The sequence below is a fragment of the Leuciscus leuciscus genome (genome assembly GCF_965113295.1).
Source record: "Leuciscus leuciscus genome assembly, chromosome: 4".
Taxonomy (NCBI): domain Eukaryota; kingdom Metazoa; phylum Chordata; class Actinopteri; order Cypriniformes; family Leuciscidae; genus Leuciscus; species Leuciscus leuciscus.
The window spans coordinates 19862294-19887022 of NC_138728.1; the positions used below are offsets into that span (position 1 = coordinate 19862294).

Sequence of the window (24729 nt, forward strand, 5' to 3'; positions counted from 1 at the left end):
CTCTCTCTCTCTCTCTCTCTCACTCACGCGCGCGCACACACACACACTTACCGTACTTACTGTACACCAAGCGCGAGCTCTTCCGGGTCGGTGCAGGCTGCGGAGTAAAAACACACACTTAATCTGAATGGGAGCGATCACACGCGTCCGTAACGAACCTTTTAACACAGAGAGAGAGAGGGGGACGTGGACGCACGGGCCGCGGAGAGGGAACAGGTACCGCCCGCGTGCGTTCGGTGGCACGACGCTTTTCTCCTTGAGCCGTAATAACGCAGTCCGTTAGATGCCAGACTGATGCTTTATAATGCATGAGATGACTGATAGCGGTTTGACCGTTTGAATTTCTGTTTTTATTCACCAAACTCTTGCGTAAGCTAAACTATATTTTGTAAATAATTTTGAACAATACAATATGATATTCGTTGAAAATAACATAGCCTAGATGCTGTTCGTATCTTTCCAGTGTTTTAGCCCATTTAAAATTGTAAGTACGCGGAAAGAAATTGCTAAAACACGCGGGCTTAAACAGAGATATTTAACTAGAAATATTAAGTCTTTCTAACTTAAATATGTGATTTGTAGGCTATAGCATAAATGCAATAAGCTATTCTTCTTAAAGGCAATTAAAAGCAGATGCTGCTATGTAGACCATAGATTCATGATGTGTCTGCATGTGTCGATAACAGCCAATTCCTAAACAAAATATTTTATTGTGGCCATTGCCATATGTTGGTAGGTAAATCGAGATGTGATTATTTAGGCTATATCACATCATCAGTAAGTTTTGTATCATTTTATTATCGCTCTTTTATATTTGACGTTGTCTTTATTGAAATATTAAAATGTAGATATGGATGAATGCTCTGTTGCAGGTTTGCAAGTGGGAACTCATAGAAGGTCTTTGATTCCTTTGAGAACGTCAGAAATCAGAACACATGCAATGTAATCGCGGTTCAGCTACACTTCCTATTCGAAATACAACCATAGTGTTTTTCTTTCTTGTGATGTGCAGATTGCAGATGACAAGCAGCTGTTTCGGCTAACACGCCCGTTTATTGACGGAATGGCTTTCTCTTTATGGGGGGGTTTGGGGTGGGGGGTGTGGGGGGTGTGGGGGGTGGATGATGTGCAACAAAGAGAGCGAGAGAATAGGAGATATGACGGTGAAACGGCTGTGACAAAGAAAACGAAAGAAAGAAAGAAAGAAAGAAAGAAAGAAAGAAAGAAAGAAGACGTGTGTGTGTGTGTGTGTGTGTGTGTGTGTGTGTGTGTGTGTGTGTGTGTGTGTGTGTGTGTGTGTGTGTGTGTGTGTGTGTGTGTGTGTGAATTGCTCTCACATTGCGTTGAGGCCAGTAAACTGATCACACCAATATCTGTCTTTGGAGAAGAAATTCAATTAAGGTCGTAAATTAAAGATAATTGACTGAAACGGCAATATAAACTTACAGCAACATCGAGCCAAAACGAGGCTCTTTAAAAAAATGAATTATTCAATGTTTCCAAAGCAAGAAGAAGACCTCAAATGTTATGTATTTGATTTAATAATGGAATTAGGCTAAGGCACATCCAGAAGATAATGATTTGATAATCTGTTTCAGTCTTAAATAAAGTGCTTAGTCAAATACACAGCACCCCTAATATCTATGTAAAAATGTTTTTTAATATGCGTCGATGATGAATGCGAGATGTAATAAAAACAAAAAAAAAGTCAAATGAAGAAATATTGCACAGATAATTAGAACACATTACAAATATGATAAACACAGATTAACGTCAACGGCGGTATAATTTTTTTTTTTGAATTAATTAGTTCAATCTATTTCTTTTGAGAGCCAATTAATTTTCAAAATCAATTTTCTCTCCTTTCTTATTATCTTTTATCTCTGAATGCATAGCATAAATAAGGGAAAATACTGACTTATCGACATCATCCATTTGGAACAAATATTAGTTAGCGTGTGAGTGTGTGAAATAAAATATTGTAAAATGAAAAACGACAACGAAGGCCTGCATTTTGCGGTCGGTTTTGAGGGAAATGCACAATATTATTTCTGAACCTGTTTTAAGGTTTGTGTGAAAAAGCTATTTTGTTTGAGCATAATTTTGAGTGCAATACAAAAACAAACAAAAAACAGACACACACACACACACACACGCCGGTCACACAAACACAGTTGCCTCTCGCGCCGTGAAAATCAGTGATTAATGTCGTATAGTTGACGTGAACCTCAGCGTGACACCACAGCTGACAACAGCCAAGTGTAAACCTTGAGTTTGATACTAACACACAGCGCTTGTTTATTCCACTAATTTATTTATTTATGCTTTTGGTATTTATAACTCTCTCAGTCTTATCGGCAGATAGAGCAGGGGATTATGATATCACGTTTATAAAGCGATTAATTTTCAGCAGCAGAAAGCGGGGTGGTCTGTTTAAACACTTTGAGCCAATGTGTCGCTCAGTTGAGTTGTTTGGACAGCCTCTCAATTCGGCGTTCATTTGCGCCTAACCGTATTCATTTATCGCATGTTTATCAGTCGCTATTGATCGTATTCGCGTTAGCCACCCGAAGGTTTTATTATTGCCATTCTGACCATTATACTGTGCTCAAAACCATCAATATAGTCAAAATAATAAATAAAAAAATCACATTTAAATGGTGCAGAATTAGAAATGAGACATCGGTTTATTCTCTCTCTCTCTCTCTCTTTCTCTCTCTCTCTCTCTCTCTCTCTATATATATATATATATATTTATTCAATTTATATATATATATATATATATATATATATAGGCTATATATATATAAATGGGGGGTCATCACAATTCTTTTTTTTTCAGAATGTAATGTTAAAATAAGGGCATATAGCCACAATGTTGCCTCTCTCTCTCTCTCTCTCTCTCTCTCTCTTCTCTGTTTTACCATTCTCCAACCGTGTGCTTCTCTCCCTACAACCATAAGCCTGTTTTTTTTTTTTTTTTTTTTTTTTTTTTTTTCAGCTGCCTCTTCCTCCCGATTTGATTTGAAAATATTAGGCCAAGGTGGGGAGAATTATAAACGACTGGCGCTTATCTGCTCCGTGCCCAGATCCTGCAGGATCAGAGAGTCTGATTAAGAAAGAAGGCAGAGCCATAATGATGAGGAATAATGAATCCTTATCTCGCGCCTCCAGATTATCTGCCTTTCAGCGCGCCATGTTTTGTTACATGGGATAATTTATTGCATCTAATACATCACAATGAATCTGATGGGGAAAAGTGATGGCCAATGTTGTGAAAGAGGATGCTTTTTTTTCTCATCCCGGGGCAATGAAATGCCTTTGCGATTTTTAATTGGTAAAAAAAAAACAAGGGGGTATCTGATAAAAAAATAAATAATAATAATAAAAAATAAAAAAAGCAGAGGTAATCTTGCCTTCTAGTGTTCCTATGCCGCACTATAATTAGTGTGTCAGTTTCGACCAGAAATTAACAACAACCACCTGCCATCAACTGCAAGGCTGGTGGAGGCAGAGAGATCCTAATTTCGCATGATTTATTTTTCACCATGAGGAGATAATTAATCATAAACACCAAAAACAGTGCAGTAACGCGGAGATAACGCAATATTTGCATCTAAAAAGATTCGATGGTGCTAATTCTCCTCTACATCATCCCTGCCTCCCCCGCCTATCCAATGAAAAACCTCCAAGATCTTTCATTTTCTATGATTAATCTTAGTGAAATATCATTAATCACCGAGCAGGGGATTTGGTTGGTGTGAGTGCAGTTCACCTCTCCAGAGCTCCATGCTTGTGGCTTTTGGCAGCAAAAATTGCAGGCTACCTGAGCTTTAACGAAAAGCTGCGATAAAGGATATCATTATGATACCAAAACCTTGATATCAAAATAAGATAAAAGATACAACACTAGATACATCTTGTGGTTGTGGCTTTTCCTATCTACATCTTATCAGCCGTTTGATGACACAGGGAAGCAAATCAAACCGCAAAAATAACAAAGCAATGTAGACAAAAAAAGAAAAGAAAAAAAAAATTAAATAATTATTATAATTATTCAATGTATACCTATTTACCCGGACCCTTTGGTATACAATTTTCTGTCAATATTTAATTTTTGGTATTTCTTGGTGTAGCCTAATTCATTTTTATTTTATTTTTTCATTTTTAAGAATATTTTCTCTCTATATTATAGCACCAGGTTATGCTCTGTCTGGGTCTATATATAATATTTATTTAGTTCTGTGGTTTTAGCTTGATCCGTCATTTTCTGCTGCAGAGATGTTATCGCTTTATTTATTTCCCCTATATCCAGCATCTCGGGGCACGTCAGAGAGAAAGAAGAGGGGCAGAAACGAAAAGAGGAGAAAAGATATTAGAAAAGGACGCGGAAAGACTTCGAAAGAGAAATGGGCGATTTCTCACGCACTGTTTTTATTGCATGGGCCTACGTAATATGCAAATGAAACTTCATTTTTTTAAGTTAGGCCAAAGCATTTTTTCTTGATTTATTTTTTCAGACAACCCAGATATTTGGATTGCTCAATGGGTTCCTTTAGGATAGGCCTTTTGGAGACAAACCAGCATTTATCAAAGCACATCATTCAGCCTACAGTCATAATAAGCAATCTTTTATTTGTAGAACTGTTTGTTGGTAGAGATGCGCAGATTGGCAGGAGAGAAGAGAGGGTAACAGAGATGGAGAGAGTGAGATGAGTAGATTAACTAATGAAATGGATGACAGGGGAATTGGACACAAATGCGCGCGTTACATCATTGCCTGCTCTCCAGGGGCGCGCGCACAATAGCATCGCTTTATCTGCACTAAACCTGCTCTAACGAGACGTTTATTAAAAGTGTCCTGACTTACTCCCATGTGAAATGGATTTATGATTTGCCTTCTCTTTACACGTGACATCAGACACGGCCACAATCGCCCCGGTTTCACCTGGAATCTCTGTTTTTTGGGGTTAATGTAAGCAGTTAGAGGCCACTCAGAGAAGGCTTTTGTCGAAAGGTGTCCGGTATCTTTGCCTTTAACGATTCAATAAATACCAATATTTCTCCTTTTCTCCGTCTCTCTTCTTTTAATGTCGCCTTTACTCGCTTGATGAATTCATTTAAGTATTGTGTGTGGGGGGGAGAAGGGGTCTTTAAGCCTCTTACTCAATGGCTATTTGTTGGTATCTCGAGTGTGTGAGAGAAAGCGGAGAATAGAGAGCCTGAGAGAAGAGGAGGCAGACTTGATTTTCATTGCAATCTTTGGAACAAATAGCGAACATTTACCGTTTACACGCCGCCTGGCGACGCGCTGGCGCTGCAGGCTCGAGCGAGCCGGTCTAAGATGACCAGAGAGCCTTTGGAGAGCGCGAGCCCCCGGCTATCGTGTTCTCCAGATCCCCCCGCGCGCGCGCGGATCCGGTTTCAGGCCGGGCTTGTCCGCGTTCTGCTTTGCTGCCGCGCGCCTTTAAATGAGTGTCAAAGAGCCAAATATCAAATAGCATCGGGTCAAGCCAATTTGAAGAACGCCCCCTCCCTCATCTCCACTCTAAACGGTCCAGCTTAGCTCCAGCCAGTGAAATTAGGTTAGACAAACAACGGCTCTTTCTCTTATATTCGCGACAGAAAAACGATATAAATACAATTAAGATTGTGTTGATTTGGTACCTTTATTCGATGTAGACGCGACATCATTTGACGTGAATGAAAACGAGGCTGGGATGGACGTACACTGACAGAGTTTAATAGGCCTTAGATAACGATTATTTTTCATTTCCAGATTCTGGATATATATGATATATTCTGGAAAATGAAAAATAAACGTGATATATATTCAGCCTGTTCAATATTTCTTAGGCCTGCTGTGGTGCGGATATATATATATATATAATCGATTTGACAGCATACATAATATATATCTATCGATTTGTTAATCGATTTGTAGGCTATATATACATATACATACATAATACATATATATATATATACAAATCGATTAATCGATACATACATTTTTTTGTATAATATGTGTGTACATACAGACACATAAATAAATATATCTATATATATATAGGATATGCACATATATAAACACAAACTTTTATGTTAGATGGGATTAATCGTGATTAATTGATTTGACAATTTGACAGCACTAATATATGTGTGTGTGTATAGCCTATATATATATATATAAACATATATATATATATATATAAACAAATATATATACACACACACACACATACATATATGTATATATATATATATATATATACACACACACACATACCACAGCAGGCTGAACTTGGTCCAAATGCCTCGTTTTCAGTCGCGTCAAATTAAAAATGGCGTCTACCATGAACGGGGTCCAGCCCTGCAGCTCACTATATGGCATCGCATTTCATTTCCAATTTTTCGCGATAAAAACAGATCGGACAAGCTGACATAATACACTCCCAGTGCAGCAACAATGTGCGCCAGTTCGAGCTTCCACCATGTCTCAGATTCATCAACAACTTTGATCTCCATTCACTTTACTTGTATTCTAATTTATGCAGTGCAATTAATCTGGGTAATTGAAAAAATACCCATTGCCTGTGAGCACTGCGCCGAGCTAAATCCTCTCCGATAACGGATTTTAAAAGCACAACCTTCCCCATCTTTATAGGCGCACTAAAGCACCAATTCATTATCGGCCTTAAATAAATATAAAATAGACAGTGGCACCTTTGGCAGTAAATATATGCTGCGTTTCAAAATACAATTTTGTAGTGGGGAAAAAAGGAGCGCGGTTTGTGAGTTGGCTTTTTTGATTGACACCCTGTCCCCAGGATCATGTTTAATCCCTGCTTCACTCCAGTCTTTTCATAACTCATTTCTCCGCGAGAGATGGGGACCCTGATGGTTGCCTGGGAGACGGCGATAGCGCTAAGCCATTTCCATGTCTGCAGCCCATTTGCAACAAAGGTCGTCACAAAGTCATTCCCCGACACAGCGCGCGTTTATGATGACACTTTCCCGTTCTTTTTTCCTCACGGAGCGCGTGCGCGCGCTGCCCAACATCAGCATCTGATGACGCAACTGCCCTTTCTGATCAAAGGAGATGCATGGCCTCGTGTAGGTGTCTTTATTCTGCACTCCCCCTTTCTATCACTCCCTCCCTCTAATGCGCAAGGAGAAAAATGCCTTTACTTTCAGTCTAAATAGGCCTACTACACAGAGCGCGAGGCGCGCTACCGTTTTATTTTGACATTTTGTATCGACAATCTATTCCACCCTTTCAGGGAGAAGGATGCATATTGCATGACTGGGAAGCATGCCGGGAAAACTGAATAGGCTGAAAAGCTGTGCTTCGGTGTCATGCGACACAACTCCATGGTGCACTTGCAAGGGAGCAGGGTTTACTTATGGTTTTTGCACGTATGATAATTACATTCATTCATTGTTTCAAGTGGCTTGCTTGTCTGTTCGCAGACAGGGAAGATCGGGGCTAGTTGTCACATTGAGAAAATGTAGGCCTATGCTATATCTGAACTATTTTGTTCAAAGTTAAAATATTGTGAATTGTTTTCTCGAAAATTAAACCCCATAGTATTTTTGTTACAGCTTTTGGGCAAACAAGTGAACGCAATGAAACCACACTGGCATGCATTCAGGCAACTAAATCATTTTACTCGAAAGGTTGAAGTGTGCTGTCAGATCGGGGCAATTTATTACAATATATTCTGTGTTACCTTTTATATTGTGTGTGTGTGGCCTGTAAACCCTACATTATGGGGATGTCCCCACAAATATGGCAGTATACGAAATCCTTTTCCTTTGTGGGGAAATTTTTTGGTCCCCATGAGGAAAACAGCTTATAAATCATATTAAATGATGGTTTTTTTTTTTATTTATTTATTTTTATGTAAAAATGCAGAAAGTTTTCTGTGATGGGTAGCTAGGTTTAGGGGTAGGGTTAGTGTAATGGGACAGAATATACAGTTTGTTCAGTATAAAAATCATTATGTCAATGGAAAGTATCCATAAAACATGAAAACCCAACATGTGTGTGTGTGTGTGTGTGTGTGTGTGTGTGTGTGTGTGTGTGTGTGTGTGTGTGTGTGTGTGTGTGTGTTAGGTAGTAGTAGTAGTAGTGGGCCTATACTAAAAAGGCAACAACAGGCTTTTAAATGGGAGGTTCTCATTCTGACAACTTACCCCATACACTATGACAGTTCAAAAGATCAACGTGCTGCGTTAGTGAACTGTATCTTTTTCCTCTGCGAAAACGGTGAAACTGTTCAAAAACTTTTTACTGTTTAAAATGCGTAGAACAATTGACAGAACAAACCGTGAGGAATAATCAATGGAGTAAACCGTGTGACAACTAGCCCCGGTCTCCATTCACAGTTAGGGTTCAGACTCCATTCAACTGTTCAGACATTTTTCTCGGAATGTTCATAGAAAATAGCCTGTTAAACTTGGCAGTTATGACGACAAATGATATGCCATACACCCCCTTTGCGATGTAGCTACACTAAGAACCCCCCCTCCCAAATTCGTTTTGTTTATTCTTTCTCTTCTTTCCTCATCAGAAGGAGAAAGTTTATAGCAAATGTCGTAAGGGCAGAACGCGATGCGAGTTGTGGAAGGCAGATAGAGCGTTCATTAGTGCCTTTGGTGAAATAATTACCTATCTCCGCGCTGCACCTTCACGCTGGAAGTTCGCGTGACGCCCACGAGGCTGATTATGTTAAATCCACGCGTGCGCGCGCCAGCATTCAGGCTATTGATCAGGCTATTCAAACATCACGCGCGCACCCTCTTTAATTGCACAAGGAGCTTCGGGCTGAGAAGAAACGCGAAATAAATAAATATTCTAATTAAAATGTATTCGAAATTCATCTGCGTTGGTGTCATATCACGTCCTTAATTGCTTTTGAAGCTTGTCGTTTCAAAACAATTGATAAAGAAACGCGCTACCTTTGCGTAAAAGGAAGATAAGCTCCGAGAGTAGCTTACAGTGCCTCCGATAAATCACAATTTCACTCTCACAAAAAGTATGCAGCAAACACATACAAAAGAAAAACTCTTTCTGAATTCAGAAAGGGAAATATGGGCCGTTCACCTAAGAAGGCCTGTTCACAATCTTACAGATCGCAAGGGTAAAACCATTGTGTATGCCTTTAAATGGTCCAATGTGAATTATAAGAGGGGTTAATGACCAAAGTGTGCAATATATGGAAAGATATATGAAATGAAAGGAACTTTGATGCACAACTGTACTTGATCCCGTGATGAGTAGGCTATCTGTGAGACTCTACCACATCCTTTTTCATTGTCCGAATGTTAAATGTTTCTTCAAACAGGCTGATAAAATCCTTTTAACATTGTGTCTTGATAGCATTGATGGCCTGCTGCATGCTTTAATGAAAGCAAATGAGATTACACCCATAGTTGCGGGTCAATTGATGTGGAATATGTTTAACCTTAAAGATCCACTAAACTGCAGCTTGTTTTACATAATAATACCTTTTTAACTAAGTAGTAATTTGACGAAATATTTAACTTGTAATATTTTTTGATGGTTAGTTCTTAAAGAATTCAAGGCAAGTCAAAAAAAAAAAAAAAAAAAAAAAGAAAAAAAAGAAAGAAAGCCCAATCGGTAAATCATAGAAAAAATATTCCATATGATTTTGATAGGCAGAGTGGCTTCCTAAGTCTGTTTGCATTATCTTTGCTTTTCAATTTATGGATAAATAAAGTTCATATTAACCCCTTAAACACTGAGGCCATTTTTGGAGTTTTTTGTCTGAGTGACACACAAAAAAGTAAAGACTCATAACTTCAAAACTATAGAGAGGAGAGTCAAAAGGTAGATATCATTTGTTAGGAAACTTTTTATATTTTTAGAAAATATAAATTTTTATTACTTTTGGACAATCTAATGCTGAGAAAATGCTGATAAAAGACAAAAATATTAATATTATTTTTTAATAATTTAGATATCTTTCTTATTTGAAATGCAATAATTCCGGAAGGAAATACGGTAGCAAAATAATTCTTTTTTTGTGATGTTCCCCTATGTGTGGTCTGCGTCTGGATCATTATTTTATGATGATAGCATAAAGTAATCCAAAGTTACAGCACTTGGAACAAAGGGAGCCTTTTTGTTAAGTCCTCACACATTTGGAAGGCAATAAAAAAAATGAGTTTTCTTAGTGACATACACAAAACTAAAGACTCATAACTTCAAAACTATAGCAAGGAGATTCTAAAGGTAGGTATCGTTTGAAAGAACACTTTTCAAATTTTTTGAAAATATACATTACATTACATTTGGACATTCTCCTGCCGAGAAACTGCTGATAAAAGACAAAAAATATATATAATTTTTATTATGATAATGCATATCTTTCTTATTTGACATGGAATAACTCAGGAAGGAAATAAGGTAGAAGGAAAATTCTTTTTTGGGGAAGTCCCTCTACATATGAGCTGCATCTCGATAAAATGTTGTGGTGATTGGATAAAGCAATCAAAAGTTATAGCATTTGGAACCAAGATAGCCTTTTTGTTGAGACCTTGACGCCCCCTCATGGGCATTTTTAAAATTGTTTCACCATGAAGAAAATCTTGTCATAAAAGCAATAGATTAAGTAAATTTTGGGCTCATTTGAATTGTATTAATATGCTGTAAAAAATTAAGTGCAATTTTCAATGATTTTTGAATGTTTCATGAGATGTATGATGTTTTTGACACATTGCAGTACATAGTACAAAAAACTATTTTATAGATTATGAAAAAAAATATTCTATTTATCAACAAATAACTCAGCAGTACTTAGGAGTTTTTCGAATTGGCTACATTCACTGTAAAGTTCAGACTCTAAGCTTTCAAATGACACCAATTTTGTTTGAATCAAGGCAATATTTTGGAAAAATATGATAATTAATATTTTCGCAGCTAGGTGGCGCCTGTGGGGCGTCCGCGGGCGGTACACTCCGGTTGAGAGAGACTAGTCAGCACTCGTTCAGAGTTGATCGAAGTGGTTGGATGCATTAAAAAGCTGAGATTCTAAGCTTTAATATGATACATATTTTGTGTTATTCCACGTTTGAAATCGAGCACGGATGGTTCCGGGAAAACTGGAAAACACTTTGCACCCCGGGAGGATGAGAGACTTGTTTTTTAGCCAAGTATGCATCACTTCGTGAGGAATATCTCGTGATCAAAGCAATGGATTATGTTGTGTTTGGGCTCTTTGTAATCGTGAGAATCTGCTGTCAATAAAGATGTGTGATTTTTCACAATCCATGCATGTTTCATTGAGTTATGAGCTGAAACGTCACATCAAAACAACATCGCATCACTGCTATTGCTACTTCATAGATCCGCCTGTGGAATTTTTTGTGTTAGAACGCCATAAGGAATATATTTAGATCTGAGTGATGGATTATGGCGAGTTTGGGCTCTTTTTAATCTTAACAATCTGCTGTAAATAATGATGTGCCATTTTCCACAATTGATGCATGCTTCATTGAGTTATGAGTTAAAACGCGACAAGTGCTACATCTATAATAAACGGTCTATGCGCGCCGGTGGTGGTTCGTGTGTTACAACTCCCACGAGGAATATCTTTAGATCTGAGTGATGGATTTTGCTGAGTTTGGGCTCTTTTTAATCGTGAGAGTCTGCTGAAAATAATGATGTGCATTTTTCTACGATCTGTGCATGCTTTGTGAAGTTATAAGTGAAAACCAAACGCGAGTGCTTCATGAGTATATACTAGGATAGGCGCGTCTGAGGTATTTTTTGTTTTAGAACGCCATGAGGAAATATCTTTAGATCTGATTGATGGAATATATTAAGTTTGGGCTCTTTGTAATCGTGAGCTCCTGCTGTAAATAACGATGTATAATTTTTCATGATCGGCGAATGTTTCATGAAGATACGAGTAAAAAGGCCAAGTCTAAGCTACCTTGCTAGGCTACGTGAATCAGTGGATTTTTTGTGGTTTAGAACTCCATGAGGAATATCTTTAGTTCTGAGTGATGGATTATGTTGAGTTTGGACTCTTTTTAATTGTAAGCATCTGCTGTAAATAATGATGTGTCATTTTCCACAATTGGAGCATGTTTCATGAAGTTACAAGCGGAAATGTGTCTAAAATGCAGCATCCATATATGGTTTACACATGGGTCTCTTAAGGGGTTATTTTACAAAAACCTTGCTCAAGTTTATTAAAAACCCTGGAACAATTATGCTTGTTGTATTCTACTCATTGAGACCTTTCAAATGACATATGACACAGGACTATCTGAGCTGTATGATGTTTTTGACATATTGCAGTATGTGGTACAAAAAAGTAGTTTATAAATTATGAAAACATTTTTTTTCTATTTATCAGCAAATAACTCAGCACTACATTGGAGTTTATCAAATTGGCTACATTCATTGTAAATTTCAGACTCTAAGCTTTCAAATGACATCTATTTTAAGTTGATCCAGGTAATATTTTTGAAAAAAAATTATGATTATTAATTTTGCAGCTAGGTGGCGCCTGCGGCGGGTACACTCGTATTTAGTGGAATAACTCTGCAATCATTAGAAGTTGATCGAAGTAATTAGATGCATTAAAAAGCTGAGATTCTAAGCTTTAAAATGATACCTATTTTGTGTTGTTCCATTCAGTGGTTGCTTAGTAATTTGATTATGAATATTTTTCATGGGGTGGCGTCCCGCCGGCGGGACGCTTAGGGTTTAAGGGGTTAAAGTCAATGTGTTGATGTTTATTGACTTACAAACACCAGTGTCTTGTATTATAAAGTTCACCAACAGGGGGCGTCGTGATTTGATTTCTTCATCATCATTATCATCATCATCTTCGTCATCCTTGTATATTGGTCTTTGTAGTAGGCTATTAGTTCATAGTTATTTTTGTGTATTTGTTGTCTTTGTGTTTGCATATGTTATTTTGAAGTCTGTTTAAAATAACTTCCAGGCGTACCATAATCTTGGACTTTTTCCAAGTCAATTTGCATGGATAAATTTTACTTGCAAATGAACAGTTTACGCAGGTTTCAGGTGTAGCGTCCAAATGTGTCAAATAAAAGGTTAACATGTTAGGGATCAAGAAGGAAATACTAGGGAAACAATCCTTTTAGTTTGCTTGATTTCTTTATGAAGATGTATTTACTTAAGTCGATTACAACACTCAAACATATAAGTAGGCCTATACATTTTTACAACCCACATGGCCAACTGAAGGCCAAAAAAAAAAAAAAAAAAATGTGCAAGGAAGAAACTAGGGGGGGGGGGGGGGGGGGGGGGGGCAAAGATACTCATTAATATTTTGCAGTATGGACATTTTTGCCTGTTTTCTCGGAAAGCTACAGATATAACTGAACAAAAATATATCAATAAAGCACAGACAAGGAAGTACCATTTCATTGCAAATTCATAACATAACTTGTTAATGTTAAACCAAACTGCTGCTTGTCGTATCATTAGACATCTGTGTATATGGGTGTATTAATCAATCTGCCATGAAATGCCTTGTTTTTTTTCTCTTCTCACCTTTAGAGGAAACTTGTGTCTCTCCTCTGACCTCTTCACGCGACCTCTGACCTTTGTGGAAGCTGTGAGTGACGTTCATCTTCTAATCTGCAAAAACTAACATCCCTCAGAAGAGCCTTCACTACATGCATGTATATATGTGAATGTAATTAAAGTGCTTGATGAATGGCTTGATGAATTGTTTTCCTTGATCATCAAAAATTACCTGATAATGATATCATCATCTACGTGTATGACATGGGGCATTTTTTTAATTAAATAGCAAAAACAAATAATGATTAATGAAATACAGCAACAAGTATTTTCATGCTTGTTTTATGAACTTGAGTGGAATACACTTCATACATTCGCTAAAACTCACATTGACACACCAGTTACTTAAAAGTCAATGATAAAATGGCTTATAAAGGTGAAGCTCTAAATAGTAGAGCTAGATGTTTGCACATACCACCTGGATTTAGATTTTGTTATCAAATAAATTCACATAAAAATTTGAAGTCGGATATATAAGGCCCAAGAACAATGATGATAGACTATACTATGAAAACGATATAACCATAAAGTTTTAAAAATAAAAGAACAGCAGAGTCCACGAGAGAGAGGAAGGATCTCACTGGTATATCTATACAGTGCAACAGTCGGGCTCCGCAAGTAAAAACTGAATTATTATAAATGATCATTTATAAACCTTTACAGCCTTACTGTGAGCTACAAGGTTATTAATCGAAAGTATTTGCTTCTGTTGAAGCCGTTAGCCCGAATTATTTTAACTTAGTTTTGAAATAATCGTGTTTAACAGCTGAAATAGTGGTGGAAAAACTACAGTTCCCATGATGCTGTGCAGATTATTTCACCAATCAGAGAGTTGAAACAAACAAAACCCACCACAAGTTCTCTTTAGCTCCGCCCACTCCCATGAAGTACAGTAAATACTTAAATATTTGAATGTACATATATATGCATATTTTGCAATAAACTTAACATACATTTTTAAATGAGTATAGTTTTATATTTCTCTATCATTTTTAATTCAATTATGCTGTTAGCAATGCTTAATGGGATTATAGTTCTTTCCATCACTAAAGCCATTAAGCACACACTCTAAAACCTTTTTTTATTTTTTTATTATATTGTCATTATATTATTTTCAAATATATATATATATATATATATATATATAGCAAAAACATTTTTTTAAATAAATAAATTTTATTTACGGGACTTGATTTTGTCCATCAGAATTTGATTGGATCATTGGATGGTTGTGGTTGGCTATTGCCGTGTAATGTCACATGAGTGACAGGTTGTCCCGCCCTCGCGACAGTGAACGTGTCATCAGAGAAGAGATGTCGTTGCAAGAGGGAGGGTAAGTAATTTTGATTAAAGATTATGAGGGCATGTGAATGTAAAAAAATGTGCACAGATAAATCATTTATAATGAGTACTGCAATATTCCTTTCTTTTTTCACTTTTTTTCATGGTGGCTTTAAAGGGCATGTTGCAATTTGTTCGAAACATAGCCTAACTGACGCACACTTAGAATCGTCTATTGGAGTGTACACTAATAGTAATCGTTTCAGGTGTGAACGGACATATAACCAAAACCGTTTTGAAGCCATTGCACGAATTTAGCCATTCATTTTTGATACATCATGACAAATCCACATGATTGTTGTGTCGCTTTTACATTTATAGTCATGACCTTACCCCTCATCTTTGCTGCGTTGCAAACATTTCATGGGTGTTTTGTTATAGAAGGTGCTCAGAGCTCATAGCTATTGTCTGTAGATACACCGTCCTTTAAGAAGCAGTGCTGGATACCAGTCTACATGTGGAACGCATTTCTTATCACCATCCAGTCCACTGCTAACTGCTCCCTGCTGCAGCAGAACAGTCATTTCTGCTTTGAAACGAATAACAATGCAACAATAAAGGCCTCAGTTTTCTGTGATAAGCGCTAACATAAAGAAATGATCTCGCTACGGCAAAGGCTCATTTAGTCAGCCGTATCTGTGCGATTAGCGGAAATGACAGGTAGTGAGGGGATATTTGAGGAGATTTTAAATGAGTTCAGTGGCGGAGAGTCCGCATCAGGTGGAACACTTCAAAGCTGCTGTGTGGGAGCTAAATAGTCATATTGGCAGAACTACAAAGGGACAGACTGATAAGACAAGTATTTTACCCTGTTGTACCCTTCATATGTGTAGATGATTTAAATGCTTTATGCACTTTCTTGATTATATTAATAAAATTTCAAAATTTGTCCTCATTATTTCTTATCTTGCTAATTTAAAAAAAAGAAGCGTGAAATATTTGTTGCATTCTTACATGTAGATCCATTGTTCAAAGTATAGTGGGCCACAAATGTATTTTGACGCTTTAAAAAAAATGTCTTAATGTTTTCTTTAGGCCTATAGAAAAAAATAACAACCATGTAACGTTTAGACTATTTTAAAGAAGACTAGCAAAGAGGTAATCACTAACACACACACACACACATACATATATATTAAAATAAAAAAAAATTCCAAGTTTAAGTAACCAGAACTGGCAAATTTTTCTTTTGTACTCATGCATTTTAATTGCTCTTAACTTGAAATATGTGAGTAAGCTAACTTAAAATTATCATGTAATCTCAACTTCACCTAGTGGAAACTTGGTTAGATTTAACAAGCTAATTCAATAAATGCTAACTTGCTAACTGGTAACATAATGTTTTTGAAATTATTAGCATTACATAGCAATTGCTGAATGAAAAAAGCAATATAGAACATTTAAAGGTGAACATTTAAACATTTAAAGTAACTTTTTTTACCTTAACTGAACAGCTTCGGAGTCATTGGAATGGTTATATTACTTATTTCGGGTTGAATGGTGGTCGTTTCGCACCCCCCTAGTGCCCGTGAGCGGAAAATACGCACTTGCAACTTTGAGCCGGCGGGCCACCGGCCGCCGCGTCAGGAAGTCTCGCGTGATATCAGGTCTCGCGATGTAAACAATTGCTTTACGGCCAAAAGAAATCTGCTAAAATGCTGTCATTATTGCGCTCCCTCACGCTGTCCGAACCCGAATGAAGAAGACGTTTTAAAGAATGTCCCGTCTGCTTTGATGTCGTTGATCTATAGCCTCTGGTGTCTGAGAATCAACAACGAGTTTTTACAACAGTGTTGTCAAATATCTATTCCGAAGCTGTGGGGGGAGCTCTAGAGAGAAACCTGCGAGCAAAAAGCGAGAATACAGCGAAGAAGTCCCGAAGCTACTGAGTGCTGCTTTAACATAAACCTGTTTTCAAAGTTCATGCTCCACTCGTCACAATGATGGTACCCCCCCACCGGAGTTATATAAAAAAAATGTCCTGGCTCTTCCAAGCTTTATAATGGGAGTGAATGGGTGTATGTTTTTGGAAGTCCATCAAAGCGCATACATTCATGATTAAAGTGCTCCACGCACAACGGTTACTCTTTCGGTGTAAATCGATGCATATGGCCGTCTACCGGAAGCCATTTATTTTAGTTGATAAAGGTTTAAATATGGATATTTTTCTTACACGAACTTCAGAAGCTTGACTTCAGAAGGCCTTTATTAACCCCCAGAGACACGGGGATCACTTTAATCATGAAATGTGCTTTTATGGACTTCCAAAGACATACACCCATTCACTCCCATTATAAAGCTTGGAAGAGCCAGGACATTTTGTAATATAACTTTTATAAAAAAATTTTTTTTACAATTTCTTTATATGGCAGAAATCTGGTTCAAAGACCAGGAGCCTATACCATGATGTAAAGTTGACAAAACCAAACCAATTAAATCAGGCTTTGTTGGTACCATGACGTGGATCATCAACTTTCTCTGTCAACTGAGGCTTTGATCCTGCATGGAGCGTGTGAAATTGTGACATCAGTAGCGAACAGCCAATCACATGCCTTGAAACATAGAGAAACTATACGATTCACTTCTCGCGAGAGAATCAGCAATATTTTCTTCTCTCTTCTGCCGAAGATTAAGAGATTGAAGAAAATGAAGTACAAAAATGCATATTGCTAAATATCTTGCTATATCAGTGCAAATGAAAGTTGTGAAGTTAGTTTATATAGTTGATAATATAGATATACAGAGACTCGGACATGTAAGCTCACATGTAGTCATTTTTAAAACCTTAGCCTATCTACCGATTTCTAATTATATTTATATTACATATTATCTGTAGCCTACATATTTATGTTCATTTACTAAATGTTTAATTGTTACACTAAAATCGCTCACGTGTAATGGATTAGGGGTATAATATTTACAAACAATATATAAATCATATAAAATAATTATAATAAATAATTATCACTAAAAGCCAGACGATTTTGTATTTAAAAATCTTTTAGTGACTTTTAATATGGAGCAGGTTAGACATGGAGTGCAAGGTAGCCTATATACTATGGCGATGAACACAGCTAAAAGCTGAGCAAAAACCCAGGGTTGGCTCAAAGTCAAACTAACCTGAAACATACCTGGCTGTCTACCTAAAACTGTTCGGTATAGGCCCCGAAACTACTGTAACTGTTGTAGGCTATACTTTAAAATATCAATGGTACCAGGCAGAAAAAATATTAACCCAGTTATGCGAAACATTGCAGCGTTTCCGGTTCAGTTTTTTTTTTGGTACATGCTTCGTTAAATATAAAGCCAGGGCTGCCAACTTTTGAGTTCAGGAGTGCGAGGTATTGACACAAATTTCATGATTTGATTCATGAGCTTGGGATACGATTTTGATCTTGATTCAATATCGAATAATTTATGGATATAGGCCTAGTATGTGTTCATTTTTCTCAAGGATAAAAATCTCTCTCAACTAATATAATTATACAGGGAACCCTGTCAGCTGGTAGGCTACACTATTATTAAAGGTAACTTAACAAGCAACAAATTTGAAAACAATTGCATATAAGGAAGTTTTTATGATCATATAAAGTTATAATAATAACAACTGTTAATTGTATAAGAGTAAAATTATAATTAATATGTAATATAGTGCTTCTTTTTTTTTTACTCCTCTCTGGAGTAGGCCTGGCCGTCATTTTTCTCACTATAGTAAATGGACATTGAATGGCTTTTCTGAGGTAAATGTAACGTGGCATATTGTTAATCTGTTTTATCAGTGGTTGAAAATTAAATGGTTCTTTTAACATCCCCTTTGATGTTAAATCATGTTTATTTCGTACTGTAACTAGTAGTAGTAGTAGTAGTAGTAGTAGAGGAAGAGATGATCATTCACGTGCACACTACAACTTCGCTTGACAATACGATGCGTCACGCCCGGTCACGCCACATTAGAGCGCCAAAACGGTATTCATTGTTTGAATTTCGTAATAAAACTTTTTCGTATTAAAAATTTGAAAGCTGAGACTTTCATATAAAAAGTAACCTGCCCTGTCTTGTCTGTTCGCTCGTTGTCCGTGTCCTCTTTGCTCCGCGAACCGCGATGTTTGTTTATGTATCATGTATGGCGTGAGAACAATGTCAAATGCCTGATGCTGAATTCGTTAGCAGCCCGCTATTTCAAGATGCTTTCAAAGGAGCTACCAATGAGCATAACCGATGTCCATCGCATATGCAGATTAATAAAAAATAAATAAACTTCTCTCTATATGTAAAAACGCCGACAAAAATAAATAACTAGATACATTAGCTTACCATAAAAGTTCGTAGATATCGCCGTCAGTTCACTGCTTCAACAAGCGGATTGGATGAGACCTTTCCTGTTTGTTCATGTGACGTTCGACATGAAGCCCATGGTAGCCTATCTATAAACAAATGCTTCAAATTATATATATATATATATATATATATATATATATATATATATATATATATATATATATATATATATATAATTAATCATTTTAGTGTTTACATGTGAAAAGTTCACTTCTTTGAAATCAATGGCATTGCTTTGACACTTTATGCAACACCAGACACTTTTTAAAGTGTCAAAATAATTTTTGGGGCCACTGTAAGCTGAAACCATTACATTTTTTGCTAGGAGAAGAATGACATGGCACTTACCTTGCAAGGATTGAGGATGTTGTTCACGCAACATATCATTTTTCAATAAACAATGCCCATCTCTCTGGTTATGTTTTTTTATTTATTCAATGTGTTCTTGAAAAAACATTTCATTGCATAACTGACACTTCATTTATCATATTTAACTCATTGCAACCTTTTACGGCAATATAAAAAACATTTTCACTACGGCTCCCAAAGATCATTTGAGAGAAATGACAAAAAGCAGAATATACAGAAATATCAATTAGGTCAAATAATAAAATACATTTAACCTTTTCTTTATTATTTGGACAGTGCTTATGAAAATCTTATGTTAAGATTACAGTCACTGATTTAGCATTTGTTTTTTTTCTGAATGAGTGGACTACCTATCTGTACACTCCCACCCAAACGAACGACAAGACAACCAAACAATAAGATGTGAAAAAGCAACTTTTAATTAAATCCATAGTAAAATGAAACTGCACCTCCAGTCAAAATCAATCAGAAGAACGATATTAAAAGGCAGATTATAGTACAGAATGTTTTTTTTTCTTCTCCTGGGTGATTTGATGAATGAGCACATAACATGGAACAACCTTTAAATGAGGGCGAACTGAGAGGTCCATTTCAACACACATCTACTGAACAATCATGAGCTCGGTACAAAGATCATATAGACATACTGTATAGTATGTACATATAGATCCTCCACATAAAAAAGTAACATATACAACATTTGAAATTTTCATTTTTAAAAAATACATTATGATACTGGACACTGAGTTAAGTTAACCAAGTTAAAAGAAGGGCTGGGTGAAAACAAAAAAAACACAAACAAATGCAGCAAAATAGAGTTAAGGCGAAAACAGATGAGCACGGAGACGGGAGAAAAAAAGAAAAAAAAGAAAGAAATGTGGGTCAGTGCGCTTTGCGTTTCCTTTTTTTTGTCTTCTTGTCTTTCTTCTTGCCAGCGCATTTCACACAGAACCACGACTGGTCCTCCGGAGGGGCGGCTAAAATACCCACACATGGCCTGAAGGAGAAGGAAAGAGATCGATGAGTCTCACTTACAAGTTGTTTGTCATGATACCGATCTATATCATTCAAGTTTATGTGCCAAGTTTGCACTTTTCATATATTGGTACATAAATTCAAAATGGAGATTCAAAAAAGCATGTCTTTTACATATAAAACTACTTGATCATTCTCAGCATCAACATATCTGCTTTCATCATGAAAGAGACACAATTTGTTCTCTCTATGTGTGTGTATTTTTGATCTGTAAGCGAAACGCATCAAAAAGATGATTCCCAAAAAAGCTTTACAGTATTGCCAGGCAATCTAGGCTCTTTTTTTTTTCTTTTTTTTTGATTGGCACTTCCTCTGATTTACTTTGTGTTGAAGTGTATGTGGCTCTTGAAATGGCATGAAAGAGAATTAGTGTAAAATAAAACAACTCTGTAACTTTATTTAATCAAAACATACTGCATTTTGAGCTTGTATGTCAACAAAAAAAAAAGGAAGTGTCTTGTGCACCACACAAGATGAATAAGATGAAAAGACAATTGTTTGACTTCTCCTGAAGTCAAGATGAAATCATAACTGAGACAACTTCCTTATAGATAAAACGTCCCATCTACAGTTCTTTCTGTAGAACACAATCTGTTTTCCTTGGAATTTATGAAAAAAATTAATAAAATCATTGTTTGGTGAGTGTATAATGTAAGAGAGCCTGGAAAGAGCTTTTACCAGTGATACCAGTCGTCACACTCGTCACATCCGATCATGGGACTGCCGTCATCAGGTTTATTACATCCTGGACAAATCCAGATCTGATTACCCCATTCATCTCGAATCTGTGATGAACAAACATAAGAATCAATATATTAAATCAAACGAATTTGGAAGTGTTACATCTGGCAATGGTCAAAAAGGATAGTAAAAAAAAGTGTTATTATGTGTATGTCAAATCCTCTATCATTTCCAGTTTAAGGTCAGAATAAACCGTTCTTTTAAATTAAATATATAATTAAATGTAAGCAATATGTGTTAGATATGCATTATGTTTTCAAAGCATTTTCAAAGCATTTCGTTCTCAATTATGAAATGTATGTTTGAATAAATCTACTTAAATCAAATAATGCCTAAAAATAATTAACGACAACAATTTGTAATTCTGTGCATAAAATTCAAAATGTGTTTCTTGGTCAAAGCAAAGGTCAAACTGATGAAGGAAGTCACACATGATATTTATATAAAACTAATAACTTCTTGTACCTTTAGCTTAGTTATAAAATGGAAAGTTTCATCTTTAAATTCTGATTGGAAGAGCCACACAAAACCTGATACACATCTTTAGAACTGTATTGCCGTATTGTATAATTGCATGACAACTGTAAAAAACATAAAAGTAGAATGATTTATTGTGTTATTATTTATTAAGATATAAACATAATTTTTTTTATTAATATCATTTTTAATGAATAAAAATTATATAAATATTCATACTTTTTAAAATGAATACAATACAGTCATTAGTTCTCGTGTGTATATTTGCGACTTACCACGTATGCACTGACGGTCTCTGTGACGACGCTGCACCCCCGTGCCTTGGCCTGGCTGGGTGGCGTCTGAATGGGGGCGGCTGGGGGCGCAGGGGGCAGGACGGGAGGAGGGCGGGGTGGAGGTGCTACAGGTGCCGGGGGAGGTGGGGGAGGAGCTGGAGGGGAACGCATTCGAGCTCCTGGACCCGACCTGGCCACTGGGGTCCGTGGTGGAGGAGGGATGGGTTCCGACTCTGGGACCACTTTACTGATCACACTGGAGAAGAAAGAGAGAGAGAAAGGGTTACATATCATCTCATTTATTTACATGAATTGATAGTTTATTCTACTACTGTTTGTTAAATATAATATATATATATATATATATATATGTTTGCCTATGCCCTTATATGTAGCTGTTGTTGTTTGATAGTTTATTCTACTACTGTTTGTTAAATATAATATATATATATATATATATATATATATATATATATATGTGTTTGCCTATGCCCTTATATGTAGCTGTTGTTGTTAATAGTTTATTGTACTACTGTTTGTTAAATATAATTAATAATGATATGTATATATACTTATATTATTTCTTCTGGCCAAAAACCAATATAAATGACCAATATGATAATTTTTTTTTAATGAATGAATCAGTCAATTAAATAAATAAAACAGTAAAAATAAATAAATAAATGAATGAATGAATGAATGAAAAACCTAACCTAAAATATGTATGTATATATAAAATAATAATAAAAAATTCACACTAAAGCTCTAAACAATAGGAGTAATCAACATACCACCATTATATTGGGATGCTATACTATATATATATATATATATATATATATATATATATATATATATATATATATACACATATACACACACACCAATATATTCCAAGATCCTTAATAATTATGATCTGGCAATAGAGAAGAACTTAATGCAGTTTGTGTCACATGCAGTTAATCTTTTAAATGCTACCAGACATCCTGATTAAACCCTGCTGTTGCCGAGTAACAGGTTGATTGACAGGCTCAGAGAGAGTGGACAGCGGCGCTTGCTGTGGTATTGACCCTGAGAAGGGCGTGTCAAACGGTCAGCTCCGATTACACACACAGGCACTCATTATTTATGCTTCATCTGACTGACACACACACACACACACACACACACACACACACACACACACACACACACACACACACACACACACACACACACACACACACACACACACACACACACACACACACACACACACACACACACACACCACAACCATGCACAGAGCTCCCTCTCGGGGCAAAGATGGTGCGGGGTATGCCCTGTCCAGGATGTGACCTCAAAACCTTTCAGAGGTCAAAGTTGACCCGTGTCCATGTTTTCACGTGCATCAGAGGAGCTTCAGTTGAGATCTCGGAAAAATTTACACTTTACCGATCATTCTTTTTTTTGTGTATGTGTTATTGCTGATACAAATCAGTACTCTTTTATCTCTTACTTTCATCACTAATATACAGTGCATCCCACAAGTCTTTCAACCTAAAATAAAAGTTAAACATAAACAACACCTAAAGCTTTGTGCTTATGTAAATGAAATAAAACACAAGGACAGACATAAAAACACATTTTCCTCTTGAAAGGACCGCTGATTGTGTTTTTCCACACAGCAGACTACAGGTGCACGAACACAGGCAACATCAGAGGCACGACGCACTGAGAATAAAGGCCATGCTGTACAAACAGACACACGCTCAGACGTAAACACTAATGCTTCCTGTCCTGCATGCAGGTGGAACTGAAGAAGTGAGAAAGAAATTCAAAAGCACAGTCAAAACACTGTGTAGACACTATACTTTCTGAGTCGAACTCACACTGGCCGTTAAAGCGACATCAGTCACGTGTAGACGTTCAGGAATCAGTAATCGCCTTACCTGTAGTATGGCGCTGTGTGTGTGTGTGAGGGGGTTAAGTGGTGTGAACACTAGCGCTATTGATAGGAGTGTGCAGGAGGGGGCCATGATGTGGGTGTGTGTGTGTGTGTGTTTGCCCCCCTCAAAGACCTCATGGGCCGTCTGGGACTGGTCACAAGACCCAAAGCCTGAAACTCACACCTGTACACAGACTCAGAGACTCTGACCACACAGAGAGCTGCCTGATAGTCTCAACTCTTCATGTGTGTGTGTGTGTGTGTGTGTGTGTGTGTGTGTGTGTGTATGTGTGTGTGTGTGTGTGTGTGTGTGTGTGTGTGTGTGTGTGTGTGTGTGTGTGGGGTACTTACATCTTGTCTTGTCCAGCGCCCACTCTGAGGGTCAGTCGGGGAATGACAGGAGACGGTGGGACAGCGGGAGAAATATCAGCCTGAACAGAGACAGAAATCATTTGAAATATATAGCAATTCCCATACATTTTTTTCCCAAATTTATGATTTAATACAAATTTATGATCAAAAACGGAATCTAATCAAATAATCCTCTAAAATGCAATTTATTTGAAAGAAAAAGTATATATATATATATATATATATATATATATATATATATATATATATATATATATATA

At 36.7% G+C, this 24729-nt stretch overlaps 1 protein-coding gene and 2 long non-coding RNA genes across 4 annotated transcripts in view; 1 reads left to right on the top strand and 2 right to left on the bottom strand.

The window, feature by feature from the left end:
* The window catches only part of LOC309497911, a 2468-nt gene extending 2430 nt beyond the window's left edge, over nucleotides 1-38 (bottom strand). The window contains exon 1 of the long non-coding RNA XR_014205744.1: nucleotides 1-38. This exon is cut by the window's left edge and continues 162 nt beyond it. This is a non-coding gene — a long non-coding RNA (uncharacterized lncRNA).
* A 13-nt stretch (nucleotides 39-51) lies between these two features.
* LOC309497920 lies at nucleotides 52-13731 on the top strand. The gene is made up of 2 exons (XR_014205753.1): nucleotides 52-216; nucleotides 13568-13731. It is a non-coding gene; the product is annotated as an uncharacterized lncRNA (long non-coding RNA).
* Nucleotides 13732-19684: 5953 nt separating this feature from the next.
* The window catches only part of taf3 (TAF3 RNA polymerase II, TATA box binding protein (TBP)-associated facto), a 51031-nt gene continuing 45986 nt past the window's right edge, over nucleotides 19685-24729 (bottom strand). For both annotated transcript variants that reach the window (XM_082168204.1, XM_082168205.1), the window contains 4 exons: nucleotides 24449-24528; nucleotides 22171-22426; nucleotides 21356-21462; nucleotides 19685-20639 (listed from right to left, as the gene is read on the bottom strand). In XM_082168204.1, coding sequence (XP_082024330.1) covers nucleotides 20525-20639; nucleotides 21356-21462; nucleotides 22171-22426; nucleotides 24449-24528 — 558 coding nt within the window. In that variant the 3' untranslated portion in view covers nucleotides 19685-20524. The remainder of the gene's footprint in view (nucleotides 20640-21355; nucleotides 21463-22170; nucleotides 22427-24448; nucleotides 24529-24729) is intronic.